At 41.1% G+C, this 27,955-nt stretch overlaps 1 protein-coding gene across 5 annotated transcripts in view; it reads right to left on the reverse strand.

Annotated features, from left to right (window-relative positions):
* Nucleotides 1–27,955, reverse strand: part of SIK3 (SIK family kinase 3) — a 263,445-nt gene that overhangs the window by 49,518 nt on the left and 185,972 nt on the right. For all 5 annotated transcript variants that reach the window (XM_040258061.1, XM_040258064.1, XM_040258062.1 and 2 more), the window contains exons 5-6: nucleotides 2,148–2,272; nucleotides 1,391–1,514 (exon numbers count right to left, since the gene is read on the reverse strand). In XM_040258061.1, the coding sequence (XP_040113995.1) occupies nucleotides 1,391–1,514; nucleotides 2,148–2,272 (249 nt within the window). The remainder of the gene's footprint in view (nucleotides 1–1,390; nucleotides 1,515–2,147; nucleotides 2,273–27,955) is intronic.

A 27,955-nucleotide genomic window follows, 5' to 3' on the forward strand; every position in this document is an offset into this window, starting at 1 on the left:
TAAAATTCTTTCAATACTTTTGCATGCTTGAAATTTTTCATAATAAATAATAAAAGCTAAAGAAAACCCAAAGTTAATGCCATTCCTTTGTTAAAATCCTCTGATTTTTCACGTTTCACTCAAGAGTGAAAACTAAGGTCTTTATACTGACTGACCAGGCCCTCAAAGTGAGATTTCTCCTGCCCCTGTGACTGCACCTCTCCCGTCCTCTCTCTCATTTCTTTCTAGCACAGAGGCTTCCATCCTGTTCCTTAGACACCCATAAGGCCTTTGCCCTCTCACTGTCCCCTCTGCCTGCAAAGCCCTTCCTCAGACTGCACAGCTTACACCCTCCCCTCGTCTTCTCCAAGTCTTCACCAAAACGTCTGTTTTTCAGGGAAGGGGTTCTTTGCCATACCTTTACAAATAAACACCCAACCACCATCCCTAACCTACCGCCTGGCTCTATTTTATTTTTCCCATGGCTTTTTTCTAAAATGCATTTTAGAAACAACATTTCTGATGTTGATTTCAAATGCAATTCTTGTTTTCTTTCTAAAACGTAATTCCCATGTGCTTACACTCTGCTCCCAACCCAGCTGACATACACTCTACAGGTTGTACCTTTAACTGGAAACATGATGAAGCAAAACTAAGCAGACTGCTTAGAGCATTGCCCCAGGATGTCCCTTTCTCATGTGTGCATACAGACGGTGATGAAATACTGGAGATTCTGGGTGCCTGTTTTCAGTGATACTTTTTTCTAAGAGCTACTGCCCACTCATTCAAAAAGTACTTTTTTATTTGAGTTGGGGGGATAAATGTCACAGAAGCAGGAAATGTAATATCAGCAAGACTAAGATGCAAAGCCTGCTTTCCCCTTGCCATTTATTACCACATGTCAATGGAGCCCCCAGTAAATACTGGGTTGGCCAAACAATTTTACCATTTAAGTGTTATAGAAGAACCCAAACAAACTTTTAGACCAACCCAACAGAAATATTATCCTGAAAAAGGGTGAGATAAAACAGAGACGAACCAGGACTATCATCTACTGCCCTGCTACTATGTGCTGGGCCTATTAACTCTCCAACATTATTTAATTTAGTTCTCATAGTAGTGGTCCTCACAAAACTGTCAGCCTTTTATTAATCAGGAAATGAAAGCTCAGAAAGACTTAGTAATCTGCCCACCATACTAGCAGCCTTTGTAGAGTCCAGAACCAAACTCGAGCAGGGTTATCTGAAGCTAAAACCTAGACACTCTGTTCCTATAGAATCATGCCTCTAGAGGTTCAATTCAGCAAACTGTTAAATGGGCCATGTATACCCCATCACTCAATTCTGGAATAACTTAGCATGTCTACTGTTCAATGAACCCAGTCATAGCTGTGTGCTGGTATCTCCCTTACCTGTGGACATAAAAAATGGGATGCGAAACTTTCCACTCAACACCCGGGCCCGCAGATTCTGCAGTGTGCTCCCATCAAACGGCAGGGCCCCACACACAAGCACGTAGAGGACGACTCCGAGGCTCTGCATCGCAAACAGAGAACATGTTTGATTAATCGCATCAGAGAAACAAGAGAGGTCACTATAGTATGTGTATGAAGAACTGGTGATGGACAGGGAAGCCAGGCATGCTGTAGTCCATGGGGTTGCAAAGAATCGGACACAAATGAGCGACTGAACCTACCTAATGAAGAGAGTGGTGAGTCATGTGCGAGATAATGGGACAAACATTTCCTTTTCTTTTTTTTTTTTTAATGAGAAATAATATGGGGCATTGTCAAGGACAATCGTCTTTAGAATATTTAGCATTCTTCTTTGCTTCCAGACATTAATTTTGGGGAACATATCTAGAATTTCTCTCAGTACTTATCCAAGGGAGAAGGCAAGTGGCAACAACAGAAAGAATTTCTGTTCTTGGCAAGGGCATCCGTCCAAGCTTGCCCTTGGGATTTTTTTTTTTTTTTATCTTTGCAGATGCAAAGGGGGAGATGGAAACCTGTGGCTCAGTCCGTATGACAAGGGCTGGAGAACAGACTCTGTACAAAGAATTGAAAATTCAAACAGGCGATCAAGATCTCAGTCTCGTCCAGGATGAGGACAGCTACCGTCAGACTAGGGTAACTAACGCTGCAGGGAGAAGAGGTGGCAGTCACATACCCAGATGTCCACCTTGGGTCCGTCATACTCCTTTCCTTCGAAGAGTTCAGGTGCGGCATAGGGCGGGCTGCCACACCAGGTCTTCAGCAGCTGCCCAGGAGTGAAGAGGTTACTGAAGCCAAAATCTAGAAAGACAAATGGACACCACTCATGTGATCTTGACCAGTGAAGACAAGTTTCTAGTCACTAGAATAAAGATTCTGGATCAAGTTTGAATACCAAACATGAAAAGAAAACTTTTAGAAATTATATAACCAGCCACTTAAATTTAAAATAACACTGAAACAGAGTGTTACTTTCCAGATGGGCTGGAAAGTAAAAGATATCTGGTTAACTGAAAGTAAACATGGTTGGTTTACATCAGTACCAAAATCAGTACCATTTCCTTCACAAATCTGGACTGAGGTGAGTGGTACTTTTAAGAACAAAAACAAAATTGGATAAAGACTGATATCAAGACCACATCAGAATCAGGAAATAAATGTTAAGTCTACTCAGCTGGACCCACGATTTTCAGATTATTTTTACTTCTTGTGACAAACACATTTATGACCACGAGAGACACGGTGAACTTAAAAATTAGACAAAGTGACTTTATTACCATTAAGATGGCTTATTCAAGATAAAGAATACGCAATTTATTTGCAATCAAACCAAGAATGTTTACACTTTTAACTTCCACTTCCCCTTTTCATTTCTCTCCCTCCCACTGTGTGAAGAGAGAGTAGAAGGGAGATTAGAGGGGTAGAGAGTGGAGAGGAAGACTAAGAACTTAAATGAGCAAAGACAGCAGCCAAAGGACAGAGTCTCACTGACTCAGAAATACTTCTATGCACATAGATATTTATAGCAACGACTCCAGGTAAGGCAGGCTGAAGCTCCGACCTTTCCCAGGCCTGCCATTTCCCCACACTCCAAGCACCTCTCAGAAGCTCCTCGCCCTCTCCTGGTACTCCCAATGACAACTCTGCCTCCATTTGCTACTTGCTCTTCTTCCTCCTCTGGAAGGTGTTTTCTAGAAAGGCACGTGCTGATTTTGACTGTCACTGCTTCCCCTATGGTTTCTCAGGACCAGCTCTTCTGGGCCCATAGCTTCCACCATCATCAATCACATGCTTGGTAATGATTCTCCAAATTTATAGCTCTGACCCTGGTACCACTCTTAAGTCCCTGATGTGGCCTTCTAGTACTTGCCTGGGAAGAAGTATCTCAACCTCGCCATTTTCCAACATCAAACTGCTCTTCCAAAGTGTTCCCACCTTCATTCATGGAGCTACCGTCGTATTACTAGGAGCACTGCGGTCTCTGTGCCTCGCTGCCTCTCATTTCCATTTCAAACTGGGGATAATTCACTGCTTCTACCCTGCGTGTCCCGAACTTACCTCCTTCTTTCCACTTCCATTCCCCCATCTCGGCTCACACTCTTATCGTCTCTCATCCTCCTGACTGGCACTCTTGCTTCCTGCCCTTTGCTTGTCGCTAAGCCACCCATTTAGAGCAGGGGGCACAGCGCAAGTCGCACCTCACTCCTCCGCACTTAGAAACACCTGGTGGCTCCTTTCTGCCCAGCTCTCTTCGCATTTAGGGTCCTTCACGACAACCCAGCTCCACCCTCCATTTCTAGCCCATCCCTGGGCATTCTAGCATTGCTAGACTATTCACATCCTGTGTTTATGTGCTTCACTTATGCTACTTCCTTTCTGTGCCATGCCTTTTCCTTTCCTTGCCACTTTAGAAATAGCACTTATTTTCAATGCCCAGTCAAATATTACTTCCTGTGTGAAGCCTTCACTGACTCCTGCTACGAAACACCACATCAATGGCTTCCTCCTCTGTGCTTCCCTTGGCCCTTTGTTTGTACCTCTACAGCCCAATCACAAGCCTCATGTTATATTGAGTTGTATCGTGTGTTTATTTCCTCCACTAGTTAGTTAACTAGGGACATTGTTTTATTTATATTATTCTCCAGACAGTGTTTTCATACATAGCAGGGACTCAAGAAAGGGCCACTAAATTAAACTGCAATAAAATTGCAATAAAAGTGCTAGGCCAATCCTCTTGTCACCTCCTGCTTACTGGAGCCTTTTTAGACTGACTGGCAGCTGGCCAGCTCCTATGGCCTCTACCTCCTAGCCAGCCCTCCAAGATCACAAGGGGCTTAGAGGTGGGACCATTAGAATCACTAGAGCTACTTCAACAAGAGAAATCAAATACTCTCATTCATTAATGCAAAATAAATGCCTCATCTGTCAAGTCTTCCTGAATCTCCTATAAGAAATGTCCTCTACCTTCTCTGCATTCCCTTATTACTTTGTATTCCTCTATTTTTGTTAATTCCACATATAAATATCTTATTTTTCTAGCTCCTTTAAAAACATACTATCCTGTCTCTTTAGGCTTCCCAGGTTGCACTAGTGGTAAAGAACCCGCCTGCCAATGCAGGAGATGAAAGAGACATGGGTTCAATCCCTGGGTTGGGAAGATCCCCTGGAGAAGGAAATGGAAACCCATTGCAGTACTCTTGCCTGGAAAATCCCATTGTCAGAGGAGCCTGGTGGGCTACAATCTGTGGGATCGCAGAGTCGGACAAGGCTGAGCATGCACACACATACCTTTCTCTAGTAGAGGTCTACCCCCTCTCTACCTAATTCCTTAAAAATACTTTTTTCGTCTCTGACTCTCATATTACCTAACATACGGTTTAACTTAAACAGAATAGGTGCTTGACAAATGTTGAGCTGAACGCAACTGCAATTAAAGCCCTGCCAACTAACCTTTGACATTTGAAGCCCAATCATTTTATCAGTTGAAGTCTTTAACTTTAACCTGTTTTTCTTAAGAGACTGGGGATAGGCTGCTAAAAATCCCAACAAAGGTGATTCAACAGAGCTGGTACTTTGGGAATTATTTAGAAAGAGGACTCCTGATGTATCTTTAATTGGTTGGGAAAGACCTTCACCGGATCCTTTCCCACGACTAGCCTTTCTCTGCACAGTGAGGAAGACATGTTGATGGAAACTGTAATAATAATTGATGGGCTCTGATATTGGTGTGATTGGATAGCAAAGTCCAGAAGAGAAAGTCATGGAGTATTCTGCTTGTGTTTTGAATGGAGAATGCCACAGGGCAAGCAATGAATTAAAACCACTTGATTTAAAAACTTCCTAATAAGCAGCTTAAAGTATATAAGGGAAATTTGTCATTTTGAACTATGAATGCTCTCTCTACAATTAATCACCTTTCTACTCTTTTACTCTGCTGAGGAGGAGAAGTTACAGAGCAAGAGCTTGTTTTTTTTTTTTTTAAATCTACCAAACAGGAAATCTTTACAAAGGAAACAATATCAAAGGAAACCATCTTCAGCAATGGCTACAGGCTTAGATTGCTATTAGGTGTTTATATGAAAAATGAGTGTGCAAGAATGAATGACTGATCAGGGTCTGACATCTAAAGAGGCCATATGGGGGAAACACCTGCTTCCACAGCATGTTACAGCCACACAGCTGCTTTCAACAGCTAGACCCAAAGACTGACAGCAAGATTCAACCACCACCATCCCTCCACCAGCTTGCCTCTCTTTCCTATTAAAGAGCAAACAAAAACCCTTTAGTCTTGTAAATGTGTCATGGGGTCTCCTCTAATCACTCCATATATTACTCTTACTCCTAACCCTAACGGTTTTGCACATTTAAGCAAAATCTGCTTCATTCTGCTTGCTATGACACTTTCCCTGCCATGAACACCAGCTTCCTCCAATGAATGATCCTGGCAGAGGCCAATTCATCCTTTTCTTCTTTTTATTATTTTTTGTTGTGCTGGGTCTTCGTCAGTGCTCATGGGCTTTCCCTAGTTGCTGTGCACAGGCTCTAGGCACACCAGTTTCAGTAGCTGTGGTTCATGGGCTCAACAGCTGTTGCAGCACACAGACTCAGTTGTTGTGCCTTGAGGGTTCTAGACTGTGGGCTTGGTAGTTGTGGGTACATGGGTTTCGCTGCCCCATGGCCTGTGCAATCTTTCCAGACCAGGGATCGAACTCATGTCCCCTGCATTGGCAGGCAGATTCTTATCCACTGGACCAGCAGGGAAGTCCCAATTCATTCTTTAACGTACCAAACCTAACAGAATCTGACCCACCCTCCCACTTCGATACACATATTATTACTATAAATTCAGTTTTACTGAAAGCATACTGCTGTCGTGTCTTCACTAGTGCCTCATCACAAGTGTTACACATTAATCTTCAATACAGCTATGCAGCCGGTAAGTTAAAAATTCTGGCCAGCTCACTGTCTGTTCAGCAAAACCATAACTTATTTTCTGAACATTTAAATTACTAAGAGAAATCTCAAATTAATAACATATATGAAATTTGGAGCTCACTGTGAAAGTTTAATTCCTTCTAATCAACACTTCAGGGACTGAATAACTGAGAAGAAAAGAATTCCTCCTCTATTCTTTCAGCAGCTTAGCTTCCTTGAGGGGGAGGGGTTTGCTACCCATAGTTAAGAAGACTAGCAGGGAAAAATGAAAGCAGTTAAAATTCAAACCAGTCTATTTGGGTTTTATTGGTAGTTTATGGAAGGCTGAAGGGACTACTAGTGGGATGTGGAGGTATAATGGGATAGGTGGGGAACAGACAAGACATGGAACAGAATCACTTAAGATTTGTGTTGGTTTTTAGTTATCTACACATGCAGGCAAATGAAAAAAACTGCAAGATGATCCAATCTGGAGGCAGAAATTCTCGTGAAAATTTTAAAGCAATGGTTAAAAAAGAATGATGGAGAATTCTTGCTGGCTTGGATCAGAAATGTCATAGAAGCAAGGAAAGAAAAGCTTTTAGAATTTAAGTTTGATCAGTTACCTTGATCCTAGAAAACCAAATTTCCCTTCAGTGGAATAGGCTTGTTCATGTTATTTTGGTTCAGTAGCAAGCTGGAATCAAGATTGACGGGAGAAATATCAATAACCTCAGATATGCAGATGACACCACCCTTATGGCAGAAAGTGAAAAAAAACTAAAGAGCCTCTTGATGAAAGTCAAAGAGAGTGAAAAAGTTGGCTTAAAGCTCAACATTCAGAAAACTAACATCATGGCATCCAGTCCCATCACTTCATGGCAAACAGATGGGGAAACAATGGAAACCAGTGGCTGACTTTATTTCTTGGGGCTCCAAAATCACTGCAGATGGTGATTGCTGCCACGAAGTTAAAAGAGGCTTACTCCGTGGAAGGAAAGTTATGACCAACTACACAGCATATTAAAAAGCAGAGACACTACATTGTCAACAAAGGTCTGTCTAGTCAAGGCTATGATTTTTCCAGTAGTCATGTATGGATGTGAGAGTTGAACTGTGAAGAAAGCTGAGCACGAAGAACTGATTCTTTTGAACTGTGGTGTTGGAGAAGACTCTTGCAAGTCCCTTGGACTGCGAGGATATCCAACCAGTCCATTCTGAAGGAGATCAGTCCTGGGTGTTCATTGAAAGGACTGATGCTGAGGCTGAAACTCCAATACTTTGGCCACCTCATGCGAAGAGTTGACTCATTGGAAAAGACTCTGATGCTGGGAGGGATTGGGGGCAGGAGGAGAAGGGGACGACAGAGGATGAGATGGCTGGATGGCATCACTAACTCGATGGACGTGAGTCTGAGTGAACTCCGGGAGTTGGTGATGGACAGGGAGGCCTGGCGTGCTGCGATTCATGGGGTCGCAAAGAGTCGGACATGACTGAGCGACTGAACTGAACTGAACCATAAATGATGTTGCTATGAACATTCGTGTAACTTTTTTGTGGACGTGTGTTTTCATTTCTCTCACATATATACCTAGGAGTGGAACTGCTGGGTCATATGGCAACTCCGTATTGAACCTTTTCAGAAACTGCATGGCTGCATACCCACCAACAACGGAAAAGAGTTCTCATTTCTCCATATCCTCCCTGACATTATTACTATGTTTTTATATTTTTTAAATTACAGCTGTTCTGGGGGGTGGGGTACCTTACCATGATTTTAATTTGCATTTCCCTGATGGTTAATGATGCTGGGCATCATTTCCTGTGCTAATTGGCCATTTGTGTATCTTCTTTGGACAAATACCTATTCAAATCTTTTGCCCATTTTTAGATTGCATTATCTTTTTTTTTTCCTGAGCAGCATGCAACATGTAGGATCTTAGTTCCCCGACCAGGGATTGAACTTTGTCCTTTGCTATGGAAGCATGGAGTCTTAACCACTGGACCACCAGGTTCCCTGGATTATCTTTTTATTATTAAGTTGTAAGAATTAATTTATATTCTCTGGATACAACTCCATAGATATGATTTGCAAATATTTTCTCCCATTCTGTGGATTATCTTTTCACTTTCTCGATAGTGTCCTTTGATGCACAGAGGTTTTTAAATTTTGATGTCCAATTTACCCAGAGTTTCTTTTGTACTTACACTTTCGGTGTCATAGCTAAGAAATTACTACCTAACCTAAGGTCACACAGATTCACCCCTATGTTTTCTTCTACTTAGTTATGCAATGAGCACCTGTGACCCCACCACCCAAATAAAGCACTGATATCTGAATAATTATTTATGTCAAATCATAAGCAGTACTCATTCCATTTCCTATGTCCTCTTCCAACCATTGATTTTCAACCCTGTCAGCATATGAGGATTATCAATGTATTTAGAGTGATCCACAAACTTCACCTCAGACCTACTCCTGGAAATAATTTAGACATCTGAATGTAAACAAATGAATGAAACAACTCTTCCTAAAAATGTTTGAGAACTCTTATGGCCATGAAATGGTTGGATGGCATCACCAACTCGATGGACATGGGTTTGAGCCAGGAGTTGGTGATAGGCAGGGAAGCCTGGCATGCTTCAGTCCATGGGGTGGCAAACGGCTGGACATGACTGAGCAACTGAACTGAACTGACAGGTAGTGAGGAGTCACTGGGACTTCTGGTACAGGCAGATGTAGTAGAATTAACCTGAAAGCAAGACCAGATTAAGTGTGAGGTGGGACTTCCCTGATGGTCCAGTGATTAAGACTCCATGCTTTCAATGCAGGGGATGTGGGTGATCCCTGATCAAGGAACTAAGATTCCACATGCCACGTGGTGTAGCCTAAAAACTAAAAAAATTATAAAAGATGTATGAGGAGAAGTAGAAGGCCTGTGAGAAAGTAGAAACAGTGAAAATGAGACAACTCAGAAACTATTTTGACAAAAGCTTGTAGAGTACTTGAGAGGACATAATACATAGGATAAAAAGGAGGGGAAGGCACAGAGTATTTGATTTGGGAAGAAAAAGATTTTTTTTTTAATTTAAAAAGGTGAAAAGTTTGGTTTAAGACGGTGAGAAGAAATTCAAGTGGAGATGTTCTGACAAATTGAGGCGTAGTAATGAATGGATACAAGGTTTTTGAAAGAATAATTAAAAAGGAATGGCTGGGAGTTATGGCGTAGGATACCCATAAGTACTTCCTGTGCTATAGGTACAGGATCAGAAAGAGGGTGGAACAAAAGGAAGAGAGAGATATCTTATCATTATAACAAGGAAGCTGAGAGAGGAGGAAAGTATGTCAAAGAAGGAAAAGGTGGTCTGCAGCAACCATACGATGTCCTCCAAGTACTGTACAGGTACTTCTATCTGAGGGAAAACTATGATCACATATAAATACTTGAGACAAGAAATCGTATAACTTCCCCTCAGAAGTTTTGATAGTTAATTTGTCTTAAAAGAAATGCTAAGTCATAGGAATGAACTATGAACATAACCCAGATTCATTCTGAATCATCTAGAATGTCACACTATGAGTAAGATAAGGCATTTCTTACTAAGTTGGATGACAACCAATTAACAATTCTGAACTCAGAGTAAGTTCATTCAGGGCACTGAGCAATGAGCAACGTGGGCATGCAGTGGGGCAGCAAGGACTCTGGCGAGCCAGGCACCCCGGGCTGCCCTGGAGCCGTCTCTCCCAGTGCTGCAGTCTTCCTGTTTGTGCAGCTCCTGGAACCCTTCGGAATAAAGTGAACACATTTCTCAAGCGACTCTCCATCAAGTGCTGCGTTACAGAGTGCGTGTCTGTGTGTGCTCGGTCAAGCCTGACTCTTCTCACTCTTCGCAGCCCTATGGACCATGGCCCACCAGGCTCCTCTGTCCTTGGGATTTTCCAAGTGAGAATACTGGAGATGGCACTCATCTCCTCCTCCAGGGGATCTTCCTGACCCAGGGATTGAAGCCTCCTCTCCTGTCTCCTGCAGGCATATTCTTTACCGTTGAGCCACTGGGGATTAGATGAGCATTATTTTTATTTCACTTCTGGGAAAGTGAGGGTCATTAAGTATCATGTTCAAATTCAAAGGTTAAAAAAAAAAAGACTTACTAAGAACAAGGTTCAGCCTATAATGCCAGCCTGGACGTCCTCAAAGCCCACACTGTACTTTTAGCATCATGCATATGTTTATACTGAGGTAAATGTATATCCCAGAATTACTTTTATACTACTTCCAAATTCCTCAGTTATTATATACTACTGCTTTTCATTTTATTCTTGACTGCCAATCCTTTGCTATACTTAACATAATTCCCAAAGGCATACAAGCCTTGAAACATATTGTTTCTCAACAAGTTGCTTGAAAAACAGTGCACTGAAAAGACAGTAGGCACTGTATAAAACTGGGGAAAAGATTAACTTCTCAATAAATGCCATAGATACATCTGATTTTTCCTATGGGAAAAAATTAAATAGGACACTTTCCTCATATCATTCTAAAATCAATTCCAGGTAGATCAACTTAATACAAATGGTAAAACTACAAAGTTTTTTTAAATAAAGTAATAAAGGAAATTATAGCTTCAGGAGATGGAAGGATTTCTTAAACAAGAAACAAAAGGCACACATCATAAAGGAAAAGATAGTAAATTTGGTTACATTAAAATTATACTAAAATGTGTATTCATTGAAAGATATTTTAAAGAGAATGAAATGAGAAATCACGAAACAAAAGAAGCTATTTGTAACACGTAAAACTAAAGACTCATGTTCTTATTATTGAAACAAACACTCCTATAAATCAGTAAGACAGACAACCCAGTAGAAACATGGGCAGAAGACTTTTTTTTAGTAGATACTTAAAAAAAGCCAAAAGACATAAAAGGAGTTCAATCTCACTATTAAGATGAAATTAAAATCTAAATCCACAATGAGATAACCATTACACACTCAGTGGTTTCAGAAATATTATAAAGTATAATAATATCCAGCACTACTAAATATAAAGTGAATAGCTAATAGGGAGCAACTGTATATAGCACAAGGAACTTGACTCAGGGTCCTGTAACAGCAAAATATGGGGAAAAAAATCCTAGGAGGAATACAGATGTGGATTCATATAGCTGGTTCACTTTGCTGCATACCTGAAACTAGCTGAAACAACTAGAGTTGTGAATCAGTCAGTTCAGTCGCTCAGTTGTGTCTGACTCTTTGAAACCCCACAGACTGCAGCATGCCAGGCCTCCCTGTCCATCAACAACTCCCGGAGTTTACTCAAACTCATGTCCATTGAGTCGCTGATGCCATCCAACCATCTCATCCTCTGTCGTCCCCTTCTCACACCTTCAATCTTTCCCAGCATCAGGGTCTTTTCCAATGAGTCAGCTCTTCCCATCAGGTGGCCAAAGTATTGGAGTTTCTGCTTCAGAATAAGTCCTTCCAATGAATATTCAGGACTGATTTTCTTTAGGATGGACTGGTTGGATCTCCTTGCAGTCCAAGGGACTCTCAAGAGTCTTCTCCAACACCACAGTTCAGAAGCATCAATTCTTCAGTGCTCAGCTTTCTTTATAGTTCAACTCTCACATCCATACAAGACTGCTGGAAAAACCACAGCTTTGACTAGACAGACCTTTGTTAGCAAAGTGTCTCTGCTTTTGAATATGCTATCTAGGTTGGTCATAACTTTTCTTCCAAGGAGCAAGCATCTTTTTATTTCATGGCTGCAATCACCATCTGCAGTGATTTTGGAGCCCAAAAAAATACAGTCTGTCACTGTTTCTACTGTTTCCCCACCTAGTTGCCATGAAGTGATGGGACCAGATGCCACGATCTTAGTTTTCTGAATGCTGAGCTTTAAACCAACTTTTTCACTCTCCTCTTTCACTTTCATCATGAGGCTCTTTAGCTCCTCTTTGCTTTCTGCCATAAGGATGGTGTCATCTGTATATCTGAGGTTATTTATATTTATCTTGATAATTTTGATTCCAGCTTGTGCTTCCTCCAGCCCAGTATTTCTCATGATGTACTCTGCATAGAAGTTAAATAAGCAGGGTGACAATATACCACCTTGATGTACTCCTTTCCCTATCTGGAACCAATCTGTTGTTCCATGTCCAGTTCTAACTGTTGCTTCCTGACCTGCATACAGATTTCTCAAGAGGCAGGTCAGGTGGTCTGGTATTCCCATCTCTTTCAGAATTTTCCAGAGTTTGTTTTGGTCCACACAGTCAAAGGCTTTGGCATAGTCAATAAAGCAGAAGTAGATGTTTTTCTGGAACCCTCTTGCTTTTTTGATAATCCAATGGATGTTGGCAGTTTGATCTCTGGTTCTTCTGTCTTTTCTAAACCCAGCTTGAACAGCTGGAAGTTCATGGTTCACACACTGTTGAAGCCTGGCTTGGAGAATTTTGAGCATTACTTTACCATCATGTGAGATGAATGATACTATGTGGTAGTTTGAGCATTTTTTGGCATTGCCTTTCTTTGGGACTGGAATGAAAACTGACCTTTTCCAGTCCTATGGCCACTGCTGAGTTTTCCAAATTTGCTGGCATATTGAGTGAAGCACTTTTATAGCATCATCCTTTAGGATTTGAAACAGCTCAATTGGAACTCCATCACCTCCACTAGCTTTGTTCATAGTGATGCTTCCTAAGGCCCACTTGACTTTGCATTCCAGGATGTCTGGCTCTAGGTGAGTGATCACACCATCATGATTATCTGGGTCATGAAGATCTTTTTTGTATAGTTCTTCTGTGTATTCTTACCACCTCTTCTTAATATCTTCTGCTTCTGTTAGGTCCATTACCATTTCTGTCCTTTATTGTGCCCATCTTTGCATGAAATGTTCCCTTGGTATCTCTAATTTTCTTGAAGAGATTTCTATGATCACTGAGGAAGGCTTTTTTATCTCTCCTTGCTAGTCTTGGGAACTCTGCATTCAAATGGGTATATCTTTCCTTTTCTCCTTTGCCTTTCGATTCTCTCCTATTCACAGCAATTTGTAAGGCCTCCTCAGAGAGCCATTTGACCTTTCTGCATTTCTTTTCCTTGGGGATGGTCTTATCCCTGTTTCCTGTACAATGTCACGAACCTCTCTCTGTCCATAGTTCTTCAGGCAGTCTGTCCATCACATCTAACCCCTTGGATCTATTTGTCACTTCCATTGTATAATCGTAAAGGATTTGATTTAGTTCATACCTGAATAGTCTAGTGGTTTTCCCTACTTTCCTCAATTTAAGTCTGAATTTGGCAATAAGGAGTTCATGATCTGAGGCACAGACAGCTCCCGGTCTTGTTTCTGCTGACTGTATGGAACTTCTCCATCTTCGGCTGCAAAGAATTTAATCAGTCTGATTTCAATATTGACCATCTGGTGATGTCCACGTGTAGAGTCTTCTCTTGTGTTGTTGGAAGAGGGTTTGCTATGACCAGTGTGTTCTCCTGGCAAAACTCTATCAGCCTTTGCCCTGCTTCATTCTGTACTCCAAGACCAAATATGCCTATTAGTCCAGGTATCTCTTAACTTCCTACTTTTGCATTCCAGTTCCCTATAATGAAAAGGGTATCTTTCTTGGGTGTTAGTTCTAGAAGGTCTTGTAAATCAACTATAGTTCAATTAAAAAAAAAAAAAAGCCCAGCACTGATGAGGACATGCAGGAACGGGAACTCACACAAATTGACAGACTAGTTTAATAACACTCAGTGAAATCTGAAAACATTTATACAGTACAACCTGGAAACATTACTCCTCAGTCTAGACTCTTAGATGTTTAAAAATGCACATGGGATGTTTAAGAGTGCAATATTCATTGCAAGATTGCAACAGTAAGAGTTTCAAACTGAAAGCAATCCAAATATCCATCCAGGGATAAAATGGAAAACTAACTTGTGGTATACTATCATGGAATACTAGACAGAAATAGAAAAGAATAAATCCTAGCTATACAGACATAGGTAAATCTTGCAAACAGTGTTGTGTGAAATAAAATACAAAGTCATATATTCAGCATGATTCCATTGATACATAGTTCAAAAACAAGCAAACTATATTAAGGATGGGCCCACTGCACATTACATTCAATATAAATGGCACCTCTTGGAACAAAACTTCTGAGAGATATATTGCACAGGTGGTAAAAACTATTTTAAAAAAAATTATCAAGCAAAGAAGTGATTAACATGAATATCAAGACAGAGTTACCCCATGGGGGAAGAATGAGGTTTTGACAGGGTGCCCAGCTAATTACATTATCTATTTTTTGAGCTATGTGGTAATTTGCACAGGTGTTTGCTTTATAGAGATTCATTAAAGTGTACACATGTGGTTAATGCACATTTCTGTTTATATACATGATATTTCATAATAAGCAAAGAAAACAATAGGATCGCTTTTTCTCCTCTATTTCTATTTTTTGCCCTTAGGGGCCATTTCACTGGCTCTAAGCTCCATTATCCACATGGCTCAGGAGGGGAGGGATCAGGCTGTTTTTCTTACCTGAGTGTGAATCTCTAAGCCTTGAACTGTGAGCAGTGAATTTCTGTTGCTTTTAAGCCACTTAGTCTGCAGTATTTTATTACTGCAGCCTGAATGGACTAAGACACATTACTTATAAATAGTTTAAAAATTCATTTTAAACATTTTTATCTATACTGTCATCAACTCCCTTAACTGGACAAGAGCTGCCAACAAAGAACAACACTAAGGAGATTTACATTTTTCTTCTTGTCCTTCCATATAGCCAACTTTCCCTCCCCCCTGCATTTCCCCACTGGCAACCATAAATTTGTTTCCTACATCTGTAACTCTATTTCTGTTTTGTAAATAGGTTCATTTGTCACACTGTTTTAGATCCCACATATAAGCAATATCATATACTTGGCTTTTTTCTGCCTGACCTACTCCACTCAGTATGATAATCTGAAAGCCCATCCATGTTGCTGCAAATCACATCACTTCACTGTTTTTATGGCTGAGTAATATTCCATCATATACACACACATATATATCATATCTTTTTTATCCATTTCCTCTATCAATGGAAATTCAGGTTGCTTCCATGTCCTAGATATTGTAAATAGTGCTGTTTTTTTTTTTTCTGAGGAGAAGGGGACAGAGGGTTAGATGGCTGGATGGCATCACTGACTCAATGGACATGAGTTTAGGTAAACTCTGGGAGTTAGTGATGGACAGGGAGGCCTGGCGTGCTGCAGTCCATGGGGTCGCAAAGAGATGGACATGACTGAGTGACTGAACTGATTTTTTTTTCTGATGAAAACTTTTTAATTACTCAAACCCCAGAGGTAAGAAGCCAGTAGACGTGCAGAGCCTAAGCATTTCTTTACCACCTCAGGCACTTTGTATTCAGCCACTATCTTCTTTTAGCTTTCCAGAACTATCGTCCACTATGAAGTGCTGTATGGCCCCACCCTGTTCACGTCAGCCTGGGAGCATTCTAACCCAGGGCACAAGTAAAATAAACCACAGCGTCGCAGGCTCTGTTCACACAGTGCAGGATGGAGAGCACGGGTGCATCAGACAGGGAGATGCAGAAGCGGGGCAATGTCCACAGGGATGAAAAACAACAACAGCAACAACAAGAGTAACACAGAAACTTAAGGCAAAGACGAGAACACGTTCAGTGCACGTTCCACGGTTCGTGAAGTTGCTCAGTCGTGTACGACTCTTTGTGACTCCATGGACTGTAGCCCACCAGGCTGCTCCATCCATGGAATTTTCTAGGCAAGAGTACTGGAGTGGGTTGCCATTTCCTTCTCCAAGGAAAATATATATACTTTCCTAGGTTAAGGTGAAAGTCGCTCAGTTGTGTCCGACTCTTTTCTCCAGGCCAGAATGCTGGAGTGAGTAGCCTTTCCCTTCTCCAGGGGATCTTCCCAACCCAAGGATCGAACCGAGGTCTCCAGTGCACTGACAAATGTCAAAGAAAGGAAGGGGGAGTGGACAAGAAACCCTATCAGACTTTCTGTGCTCTCACAACAATATGGGAGAAATTAATTACAGTATACCTACTTGATATGCAATCACTAAAAATGACTATAGGGAGCAGCATAGGGAAAATGTTTGACATAATATGAAAGATTAAAAAAAAAACATTTAAAATGGTACATACAGTGATTACAACTATAAAAAATGCATAGAAAAAAATGCATTCAAAATGATGATGATAGTTTTAAGGTAGGATTCCAGTTTGAAAACTTAAAAATCTTTTGTTGCTGTTTAAATTTCCTATAGTATTCTTATATTATTGCTTTAGTACTCTACATTAAAAATTTTTTAGGGACTTCCCTGGTGGTTCTGTGGCTAAGACTCCATGCTCCTGATGCAGGCGGTCCAGGTTCAATCCCTAGTCGGGGAACTAGATCCACATGCAGCAGCTAAGAGTTTGTGTGCCACAACTAAGACCTGGCCCAGCCTAATAAATAGATAATATATTAAAAAAATTTTTAATATAAAGCCTTTAATAATAAGAAGTAAAACACTGAGCAGTTTTAGAAAATTCTCAGGTACAAAGATGCCATAAAGATACTTTTATGTCCTTTACTCTTTATTTTCTAGCAACAGGAAGAAAATTATGACCTACAGATTCAATATTAAAATGATGAATATTCTAAAGAGTTACAGAAGGAAAGGGAGAAACGAGAAGAAACTGGTTAAAGTAAATGCTCACCCCCCGCACAACAGAAGCCCTGTGGGTGGAGCTGTTCTCTCCATGTGGCCTATGGTCACTTATTTCTCCACTCACACGTGGTTCCTAACATAATTGGTTAAGTCTCTTTTCCAAGCCCCAAACACCCTGGTTGGTTAGCATTTGTCTGCAGGATGGAATGGTATCTTACATCCCCTTCTCTTAACACAGAGCAGCAGACTTTAATTTGAACCACATGCCTGTCTTCTAGGGATGGTTAAATGCCAGAGCTTTACTATCCAGTTTGAGACTTGAAATCCTTTGTTCTAGGCAAGGTCAGAAGCCTGGGGCTCTATGGGGTAGTGACACTGTGGCCCTAAAAGGAAGTACACCATCAAAGGGGTGTGTCTGTGTGGTCAGGGGAAAGAGGCAACGGGGGGCATGAATTTAAAAATCAGGACAACTGCAACAGGAAATTTTCTTATTTGGTCTACCACCTCATAGTAATGCCCTTGACTTCTTTTCTGGCTAACCAAGGAGAAACCCAAAGCAGATGGAACAGATTAGGGCTAGCCTGCAGCCAGTCCCACAGGGTGACAGTGTCTGTGAAGGTGGACAGCAGCACAGCTACAAGCGACAGCCAACACCTCCAAGACTCACTCGTGCTTCATCTCATTCCCTCACTGTGGGAAGTAAACAGCTTAGAAGTATGGGGCAGAGGAAAAAAGTGAAGTGGGAAAATAACTATTTATCCTGAATAAACAACCTCACCAGAAAATACTGTGACTAGATCCTTCATGTTTTAAAATCCGAAAGTTTCTGAAAACTTATAACCCCAACGCTGCACTTGCAACTAGAGACAAAGATCAAGAATATAAGTAATTCTGGCCCTTGATTAACTTCTCAATGGACTAATAAGTACAGCGTAGGGGCCACAAGCTATCGGGTGTACAAGCTAAAAATGACTTGAAGAACCAAAGATCAAGACCTGTGAAGAACACTTTATAAATGGGATTCAGACTGTTACATGGACTACTAAGATAGAAGTGAAGTGAAGTGAAGTCGCTCAGTCGTGTCCAACTCTTTGCAACCCCATGGACTGTAGCCCGCCAGGCTCCTCCATCCATGGGATTTTCCAGGCAAGAGCACTAGAGTGTGCACGTGACACAAATCATGCCTTCCCTACACATCACTAGCCTAGGGATCATGTGACCCAAACGCTTTATCTGGGATTGAACACAAGAGTCAACTGTGCAGATCTCAGAATATTGGTAGTGACGAAAGATGAGTTTCAAAGTTCCCAGGAGTCTCCATATTAGTTTGCTCTTAAAAATGGGTCTTGGGAAGTCCTGTGTTTAGCAATCCCTCCAACCTCTGGCTGAACTTCCTAACTAGGAGCTAATAGGGAAGTAATGCCAAAAACTACTGACTCACAGCCTGAGCATTTATACTCAAGAGAAATTTCTTCATGGGAAAAAAAAAAAATCAAGTAATCAGCTTCTGGAAGAGGGGTGGGCATTGATTTAGTTTAAGAAACCAGAGAAGGTTGGAATTGAAGGAGATGAGAGATAATTCTCAGGAGATTGAGAGAATATATGTACTTTCCTGGAACGTGTTAGAGAGCTATTAAAGGGCCATTTTGTGGCTGCTTCTAGATTACACCACATATGAGGCTTCTCTGCACCCATCACTTAACCTTAGGAATCTCCTGACGCTCTGCAACTTCCCAGCACTAGGTGTCTATGCAGTATGCTATCTCTGTGAAAAATTAAAGTTTAAAAACAAAAATGCTGAACCAACACTACATGGGTATTTTCAGTGAATGACATGCATTTTCCCTCAAAGTGTTAAAATATCGTAGCAGTTAGGAAAACTGAACTTGGCTATTTTTAAATGAAATAACAAATGAACCCTCTCCACTCTATTACAGATAGCACTACCCTTCTCATGAAAAACAACCCTCCCCCAACAAAACATATGGATGTGAGAGTTGGACCATATGGATGTGAGAGTTGAGAACTGGACCATAAAGAAGGCTGAGTACTGAAGAATTGATGCTTTTGAACTGTGGTGCTGGAGAAGACTCTTGAGAGTCCCTTGGACTGCAAGGAGATCCAACCAATCAATCCTAAAGGAAATCAGTCCTGAATATTCATTGGAAGGACTGACGCTGAAGCTGAGACTCCAATACTTTGGCCACTGGATGCAAAGAACTGACTCATTTGAAAAGACCCTGATGCTGGGAAAGATTGAAGGCAGGAGGAGATGGCTGGATGGCATCACTGACTCAATGGACATGCGTTTGAGCAAGCTCCGGGAGATGGTGAAGGACAGGGAAGCCTGGCATGCTGCAGTCTATGGGGTAGCAAGGAGTTGGACACAACTGAGTGACTAAACCACAACAATAACCCCACAAAACATAAGACCTTTTCATCAAACTCTAGTACAGAGTAGACGTATACAGGAAAGGGTTGTACTAAGACACTTTCTGTAAGACCTACAAACAATATCCATTGGAATTCCTGGAAACATTTATGCATACTCTTATAGGCATAATTCTAAATCATATCATTTAGAAAAATAAAAGTCCAATCATTCAATCAGCTAAGTTTCTAATACTGATAGGTGAGCACACTATACAAATTTTTAGCGCCTTTTACGGACCATAATGAATTAAGGTCCCCTTAAATTCTCAACAAAAACTAAAGATACCAAATAGAAATATAGTATATAGGTACAAGTTAAGATATATAATCTGATACACAGAAAGCTACTTTTGGAGAAAAGCTGGTATGATCACCTATAAGATTCTAAATTGTCACCTAGAAACTAAGTAGAATGGATTGGGAGTTTGGGATTAGTATTAGATGCACGCTATTACATACAGGATGGATACACTATGTTGTAAAGTAATCATCTTTCAATAAAAAAATAAAAGTTCACTATAATATTATTCAAGGAAAACGGTTTTACCCATTTAACAAATGACTCATTAATGTATTTAAATTATGTAATGAAAGTATTTATCTAAAATTGATACGTTTAGTTTGGAAGTCACCGACACACTGAGGTCGTGCATGCACGTGTGCTCAGTTGTGTCCAACTCTTTGCAACCCCCTGGACTGTAGCCCACCAGGCTCCTCTGCCCATGGGGTTTCCCAGGCAAGAATCCTGCAATGGGTTGCCATTTCCTTCTCCAGGGGATCTTCCTGACTCAGGAATCGAAACTGTGTCTCTTGTGACTCCTCCACTGGCAACTGGATTTTACTACTGCACCACCTGGGAAGCTCCATATGTTGAGATTATAAATTGAGATTACAAATAGTCAAAAACGTTTCATGATCTTGTATTCAGAATGCTTACATTTTTTAACCTTAAAAATAAACCCTATTATCTAAATTATTTCCATATTTTGTTTTTAAATGGTAAAATGGATAAGCAAGTTTAGCACTTCTTTGCAAATAATACACAGTAATGTGGGCAGTCTTTATTCCCAATAAAGCAAACTAGATATTACATGTGTCTGTGTGTGTGTATATATTAAAAAATTCAGCTCTTGAATACTTAGAAACACCTATAAAAGATCTGTGATTAATGAAGATAATCCATGACTTAGGCAAGGTTTGTCTTGAGACATTGTAGAATTATCATTTCCATCCTCATTAATTAAATTTTTAACATAAATGTTTCTTATACTTTATATACTATCTAACAGTCCATGTAAATCTAACAAAATTTGATGAAAAATCACACACTGGTCAACACTATCAAGGGTCCCCAACCACTTCAACTGAGCAATACTCATGATGACTGAGTTACAAGCAGGCTTCTTAGCTCCTAGCCAGCAGGTGGACTCACTTGCTTTACTGTCACAGGCTCTCAAACCATTCCATGTAAGAGATGGGAGACCTAAATCACTACCCCATTTATTTACCACTAATGGTGGCTCAGACAGCAAAGAATCTACCTGCAGTGCAGGATACCTGGGTTTGATCCCTGGGTTGGGAAGATTCCCTGGAGAAGGGAATGGCAACCTATTCCAGTACTCTTCCTGGAGAATTCCATGGGCAGAGGAGTCTGGTGAGCTACAGTCAACAGAGTCCCGAAGAGTTGGACGTAACTGAGCATCTAACACACACACACACAATTATCCCCCAAATGAATTATCTGCAATTAATAGCAGTTTGTGTAAGAGGAACCTAAAGTTGGGGAAGAAATTCTTTATTCTCCATCTCTCAAACTGGTTCATGTCTGCGTGTTCTAGGCATAATGCTGAAGTACACCAAGAGTTATGTGAAACTATAAGCCAAACAAAATACATCTTCTGAGAGTATCAATTTTTTCCCTATGTTAAATAAAGTTGAATAATTTTAATATTAAAACAAATGTAGATATGACATTGAGGAGGATACAAAATGTGCATGAATTTAAAGATAAAACATGTGATTTACAAAGTGAGCAATTCCAGACTGTGTAACCAGCCCCCCAACTTGCCCTCCCAGCCTGTGTGAGTTCATCTCTGTGTTAGGAAAACCAGTGGGAAAGTCTGAGAGGTGATGCTTTGTACTGGTAGCATAGCTATTGTTAATGAGACCCCAAAAACAGAAAATTGGTTTTGATCCTAGCAAGGTGCAATCACTTTTCAAGATCAACAAGACCTTACACTTATAACCCAGAACTATGACTGACAAAATCTGCTCACTTAAATTTTAACTTCACAGAGTTTTTGTCAAAAATCAACTATGTGTACCTGAAACACCTTTTGAATAAAAGTACATTAATATTTATTGTGAAGTTCCAGTCTTAGGAATATGATTCAGAAGAGAGAATTCCCCCAACTGCATTTTCTCAAGGGTCAATATACATGACGGTTGCTTAGCCCTGCTAGTTGAGAGTCCTCACCATTTCAGGCTGTGAGTACCAGGTGAGGCATGATGACTCCTAGGCTCCATTGCTGCTGCTGCTGCTGCTAAGTCACTTCAGTCCTGTCCGACTCTGTGCAACCCCATAGACGGCAGCCCACCAGGCTCCCCCATCCCTGGGATTCTCCAGGCAAGAACACTGGAGTGGGTTGCCATTTCCTTCTCCAATGCATGAAAATGAAAAGTGAAAGTGAAGTCGCTCAGTCGTGTCCAACTCTTTGCGACCCCATGGATTGCAGCCCACCAGGCTCCTCTGTCCATAGGATTTTCTAGGCAAGAGTACTGGAGTGGGGTGCCATTGCCTTCTCCGTAGGCTCCATTAGGACCCAAATTTGGGAAAGTTACATGGCCTGAGTCTCAATTTACTCCCTGTCAACCAGGGAGGTGTACTGAAAGATTACCAAAATAAAGGGTATTAGAATCATGACATAAAATTTTGGAGTGATATGATGAATATTGCATAACTACTTTTTCTGACCTCTCGGGGATATTCTCAATCACCAGGCTATGGAAGGAGTCTCAGAAACCAAGGTTTCCAACCTTTTTTTTTCTGTAGGACTATATCTCAGTATATTCATACTGGGGGTGAAAGGTCAATGAAGTTATTACCAAATGTTTTCGTTTCTCACTTTTAAAAAATGAAGTAGTCTAGATCTCACTGCATTAAAGGTCAAAAATTTCCACAGTACCTTAAATCCATGCACTGTGGAAATTCTTTCCAAAATATTGGCTTTGCTGTAGCTGAACTTCAGATCTTTGCTGTCTACTGATTGCCAACTAAAACAATAACACCGGAGTGGAAACCATCTCATGGAGGCCATTCTGGGAGTCGACATTTAAAGAAAAAAGTTTCCAACTTCCTTAGGTTAAAAAAAAAAAGTTTCCACAATTTTCAAAACATTCTCATAGCGTCTATTTCAAATAACTTTGCTTCATGGAATAAGCCAGCTACATTTAGGCAATCTTTTATAAATCTAGAAATTTCTCTATTTAGTTTCTAGGGACAAGAATTAAAATTACTTTCAAACAGCAGTGCATCAACTGTTAAAAAAATAAGGCAACAGCAGATCTCTTTGATAGCTTAATATAATCCGGCAATAAGGAAATCTGATTTCTCTATTTCTAAACAAATATTGACTGCAAGTTCCCTCTTCCTGGCCCAGTTATCTGACTTGTTACCCAGTCCCGGAAACTCTTCCTTGCTTGCATCTCTTGTGTTTGCTGCCCTTTTCTCCCTTCCCAGGTCCACCACCACCACCTGTATGCGGAATCTTACCACTTCACAGGCCTTCCCCACCCCATCCACCCCCATTCAACAAACATTTATTGAGCACCTACTATGTTAGACCATTGAGGAACACATAATAGAAATGAGTGTGGGAACTCCCCTGCTTACAGTCTAGTGGAGGAAATACCCAAGAGGATGGATATTTCCGGGAAAAGGCAGATATCTGAAGCAGCACCTTACAGACGAGGGCTAATTAGATAAAGCTACATCCCATCGCCCCACTATGAGCTTTTGCTTCCTCTTTTAAACTTTTATTTCTTTTTTAGAGTACACTTTTACAGTGCTTTACGACGCTGTGTTAGTTTCTGCTGCACAGCAACATGAATCGGCTGTACACATTTCACAGGCTTTGAACTGATCTTCCTATTGCCTTCCTGTCCCCTCTCCCCACTCTCACTTTTTTTCCCTTATCCACTCTGAGTCTGATTTATTAAGCCTAGAAGTCAAACAATCTTGCAATCCAGCATAAATACCGCCCCTCCTCACGTTCTCAGGCATGCCTCCCCTCCTCAAGTCTTCCCTCTCGCCAAGCTTTTCTGCAGACATGCTGTGTGCACCCTACTGCTGTTCACGCTGCTCCAACTCAGGTTCCCACTGTAACCAAAATAAAGCCCCCAATCCTCACCATGCGCACAGCGCCCCACGGGAACTGGCCCGGGCCAGCTCTCTCACTTCATCCTTCCACTCCCCACCTTATTTATCATCTCCAGCCATGTGAACCTGTCTCTCATCCCCTAACCATGTTACCATCACCTCACTCAGGCCTTTGCCTTGCTCCTCCTTCTGTCTGGAAGGCTGTGCCTGTCCTGGTTATCCTCCCACAAGGCATTTTACCACTTTCACAAGTCCTTATGAGAACTTTTTTATTTATTAAAGAAAATTTTTTGGCTGGGTCTCGCGGTATGTGGGACCTCAGTTCCTAACCAAGGGTCAACCAACCCCCGCTCCCCTCCCCACTGCACTGGCATTGTGGAGTCTTAACCCCTGGACCACCAGGGAAGCCCTGTGAGAGCTCATCTGTTCATGTGCTTACTGCCTATCTTCTGCCATCAGAATGTTGGTTCCAAGGGACTATTTTACCTGCTGCTGTATCCCCAAGGTCTGCACACAGCATGTGCTTTATTAACATTTGCTGATCCTACTGGCGTTCTCTCCTTGACACCCATCCTTAAGGAAGTCTGCTCATCCTTTAAGACTCACCTCAAGGGCTATATTCTCAAAAGGATGATTCTGTGCTCATCACTGCTATATAAAGTTCAGACCCACAGAGTTCTTGAGCACCCACTGTAGGACCCACAGTGGGAGTCAAACAGTAAACAGGATCTGCTGACAGTCCCTGTGGCAGTTGTTATCTAATGGAATTTTGCAAACTCAAGTGGTTTCTACATCCTCTGAACTCTGTGGTAATTGGACTACACAATTAACATGATAATGAATCACAACGTGCTATGTAACATCTCTCGCTATTGTATCAAACTGTAATTTGGTAGCTGTTGACCATGCTGTCACCCAGATATATGAGGATGTGCTGAGGGAGCCATGCTGTGCCTCCCCCATCTTGCATCTGCTCCTCTGTGGTCCTCACACATCTGAGGCAAGAAAAGAGAAAGATTAGAGACCAAGAAACCTACTCTTTTCCCAGCGATGAACGCCATACAAGAAAGGGCTTTGCATGAGTACTCTTTAAAAGAAATTCAAAGTTTTAGCAAGTTAAAGGTCTTTTGCAAACTCTAGTTTCCTAAACAAGCTATACTTGTATGCCAAATATGAAATTAAATGATATGTGTGAAAATGCTTTGCAAAGTACTCTTTATATGTGCTTGTCTTCAGTCCCTTAGTTGTGTCCAACTCTGTGACCCCATGGACTGTAGCCTGCCAGGTTCTTCTGTCCACGGAATTCTCCAGCCAAGAATACTGGAGTGGGTTGCCATTCCCTTCTCCAGGGAATCTTCCCAATCTTCCCAACCCAGGGATCAAACCCACATCTCTTGCATCTCCTGCACTAGCAGGTGGATTCTTTACCACTGAGTCACAGGGAAAGCCCACTTTTTATATACATAAAGCATAATCTCATTGTAGTCTATGCATTTGCTGCCCAAATAAGACTGTAAATTCTTGAGGGTGGGAGTATGTTCTCAGCCTTCTTTTCTCTGTTCCATGATAGTGGAACATAAAGCCTTTATTAAGAACCATAAAGATTTTAGATATCCACTAAAAATTCTTAGACTTGGCCGTCTGTCTTTCAGAAATAAAATTCTTTATTCTGAAAACAATCAATGCTTATTCTGGATTGCTAATGATAGAAACATCTTTCAAATAATCCTACAGAAAATAGGTTTGTGACCAGCATTAAGAAGAAGCCTTTTTAGATTCTAAAACCAGAAAGACAACAAAGTATTCACCTGGGCTTCATTCTCTCTAGAACTAGCATAGAACAAAAACTCACAGCTAAGAGTTTAATCACAAAAACTCTTAAACCATGGATCTTTTAATGCCTGTAACTTAACCTCAGATATGCAGATGACACCACCCTTATGGCAGAAAGTGAAGAGGAACTAAAAACCCTCTTGATGAAAGTGAAAGAGGAGAGTGAAAAAGTTGGCTTAAAGCTCAACATTCAGAAAACGAAGATCATGGCATCTGGTCCCATCATTTCATGGCAAATAGATGGAGAAACAGTGGAAACAGTGTCAGACTTTTTTTTTGGGGGGGGGCTCCAAAATCACTGCAGATGCTGACTGCAGCCATGAAATTAAAAGATACTTACTCCTTGGAAGGAAAGTTATGACCAACCTAGACAGCATATTCAAAAGCCGAGACATTACTTTGCCAACAAAGGTCCATCTAGTCAAGGCTATGGTTTTTCCAGTGGCCATGTATGGATGTGAGAGTTGGAGTGTGAAGAAAGCTGAGCGCCAAAGAATTGACGCTTTTGTTCTATGGTGTTGGAGAAGACTCTTGAGAGTCCCTTGGACTGCAAGGAGATCAGCCCTGGGTGTTCACTGGAAGGACTGATGCTAAAGCTGAAACTCCAGTACTCTGGCCAACTCATGTGAAGAGCTGACTCATTGGAAAAGATTCTGATGCTAGGAGGGATTAGGGGCAGGAGGAGAAGGGGACAACAGAGGATGAGATGGCTGGATGGCATCACCGACTCGATGGACTGAGTTTGAGTGAACTCCAGGAGTTGGTGATGGACAGGGAGGCCTGGCGTGCTGTGAGGCCTGGGGTCGCAAAGAGTCGGACACGACTGAGTGACTGAACTGAAGTGAAATTTACCTCTTGTGTCCAGGAAACACATATTCTGTTGAAGAGGGCAAGTATGGGCTTTTATACCTACTAGATTTTTATAGCAGTACCAAGAGTATTACATGTAAACTGTCACATTACTTCACAGAAAAAGTAAACAAATTCCTGTAAACACAAACATCCCTAGAACAACTTATTCATCTAATTTTGTACAGGATACATGACCTTTTCATCAAAACCACTAGGTATAAATAATGGACATGTGGACACAGGGTGGGAAGGGGAGGGTGGGGCAAACTGGGAGAGGGACAATAACATGTGGACACTGTGCAGAAGCAACTGTGCAGTGCAGGGAGCTCAGCTCTGTGATGACCTAGAGGGGTGGGATGAGGGGGTGCGAGGGAGACTCAAGAGGGAGGGGATATATGTGTGCAAATGGCCGACTCACTTCCTTGTATAGCAGTAACTAACATAACACTGTAAAGCAATTATACGCCAATAAAAAAAAAGAAATCACTACATAAATATTGACATAAGGAAAACAAACTCCTTAGATTTCCTAATCTGAATTTTTATTAATTCCATGTTAATTTGCTACTATAACATATATGATTCTTTTTAAATGAGGTGCCTAAGACTAACAATATTTTAAATAAAACAAAAAAGTCCTCTTTTCTTTCTCATGTGTTTCTTTTTATATGGTAGTTCTTTCTTACCAAGACTTACAGTAATTTGTCAAAAAGACTATTGAAAAGATCAAGGATCTGAAAGTTACTTTGGGCTTTGAGAATAAAAACGGATTTCATTACTTATCTGACTGTGTCCCGTCACAACCATCCAACACACCTCTCCAAAACTATTCATGCTGTGGTCAGCTTCAATTAGAAGCATTTCTCCCTCTGGTCCACTGAACTCAGAGAAGGCTTGGGGGGTGAGAATGGACGTTCTGTCTAACACGTGTAGGGAGAGAAGCTTGGGCAATGACTGAGAAACTTGAGTAGTGACAGCATGCAGGAAAGAGCACAGAGACAATGTCCGCCAGCTTAGAAGAGCACAGAGCCACCATGCTCACTTAGTCTGCTTCGAGGCGAAAACAACAAAAACAGAGCCTTTACGTGAGCGAAGTAAAAATCCTTCACAATGTATGTATTAATACACAGCCCAAAGCTCAATGCCAGCGTCCGTGGGAGTCTATAATTATACATCAGCAGGTAGAAACTCATATTGTGACTACATGAGTTTAACAAAGAAAGCTTTAAAAAATCTCCTTATCCAAATATTTGTCAGTAGAGACCCTAAATTCAGTTGTCACCAATCCCTGCTTTAACACCTGGCTTTTCCATGCAAAAATTAAAAACCATACAAATTGCCCGTGTGTGTGTGTGTGTGTGTTAGTCACACAGTTGTGTCCAACTCTCT

The sequence above is a fragment of the Oryx dammah genome, unplaced genomic scaffold, assembly GCF_014754425.2.
Source record: "Oryx dammah isolate SB20612 unplaced genomic scaffold, SCBI_Odam_1.1 HiC_scaffold_17, whole genome shotgun sequence".
Lineage (NCBI taxonomy): Eukaryota > Metazoa > Chordata > Mammalia > Artiodactyla > Bovidae > Oryx > Oryx dammah.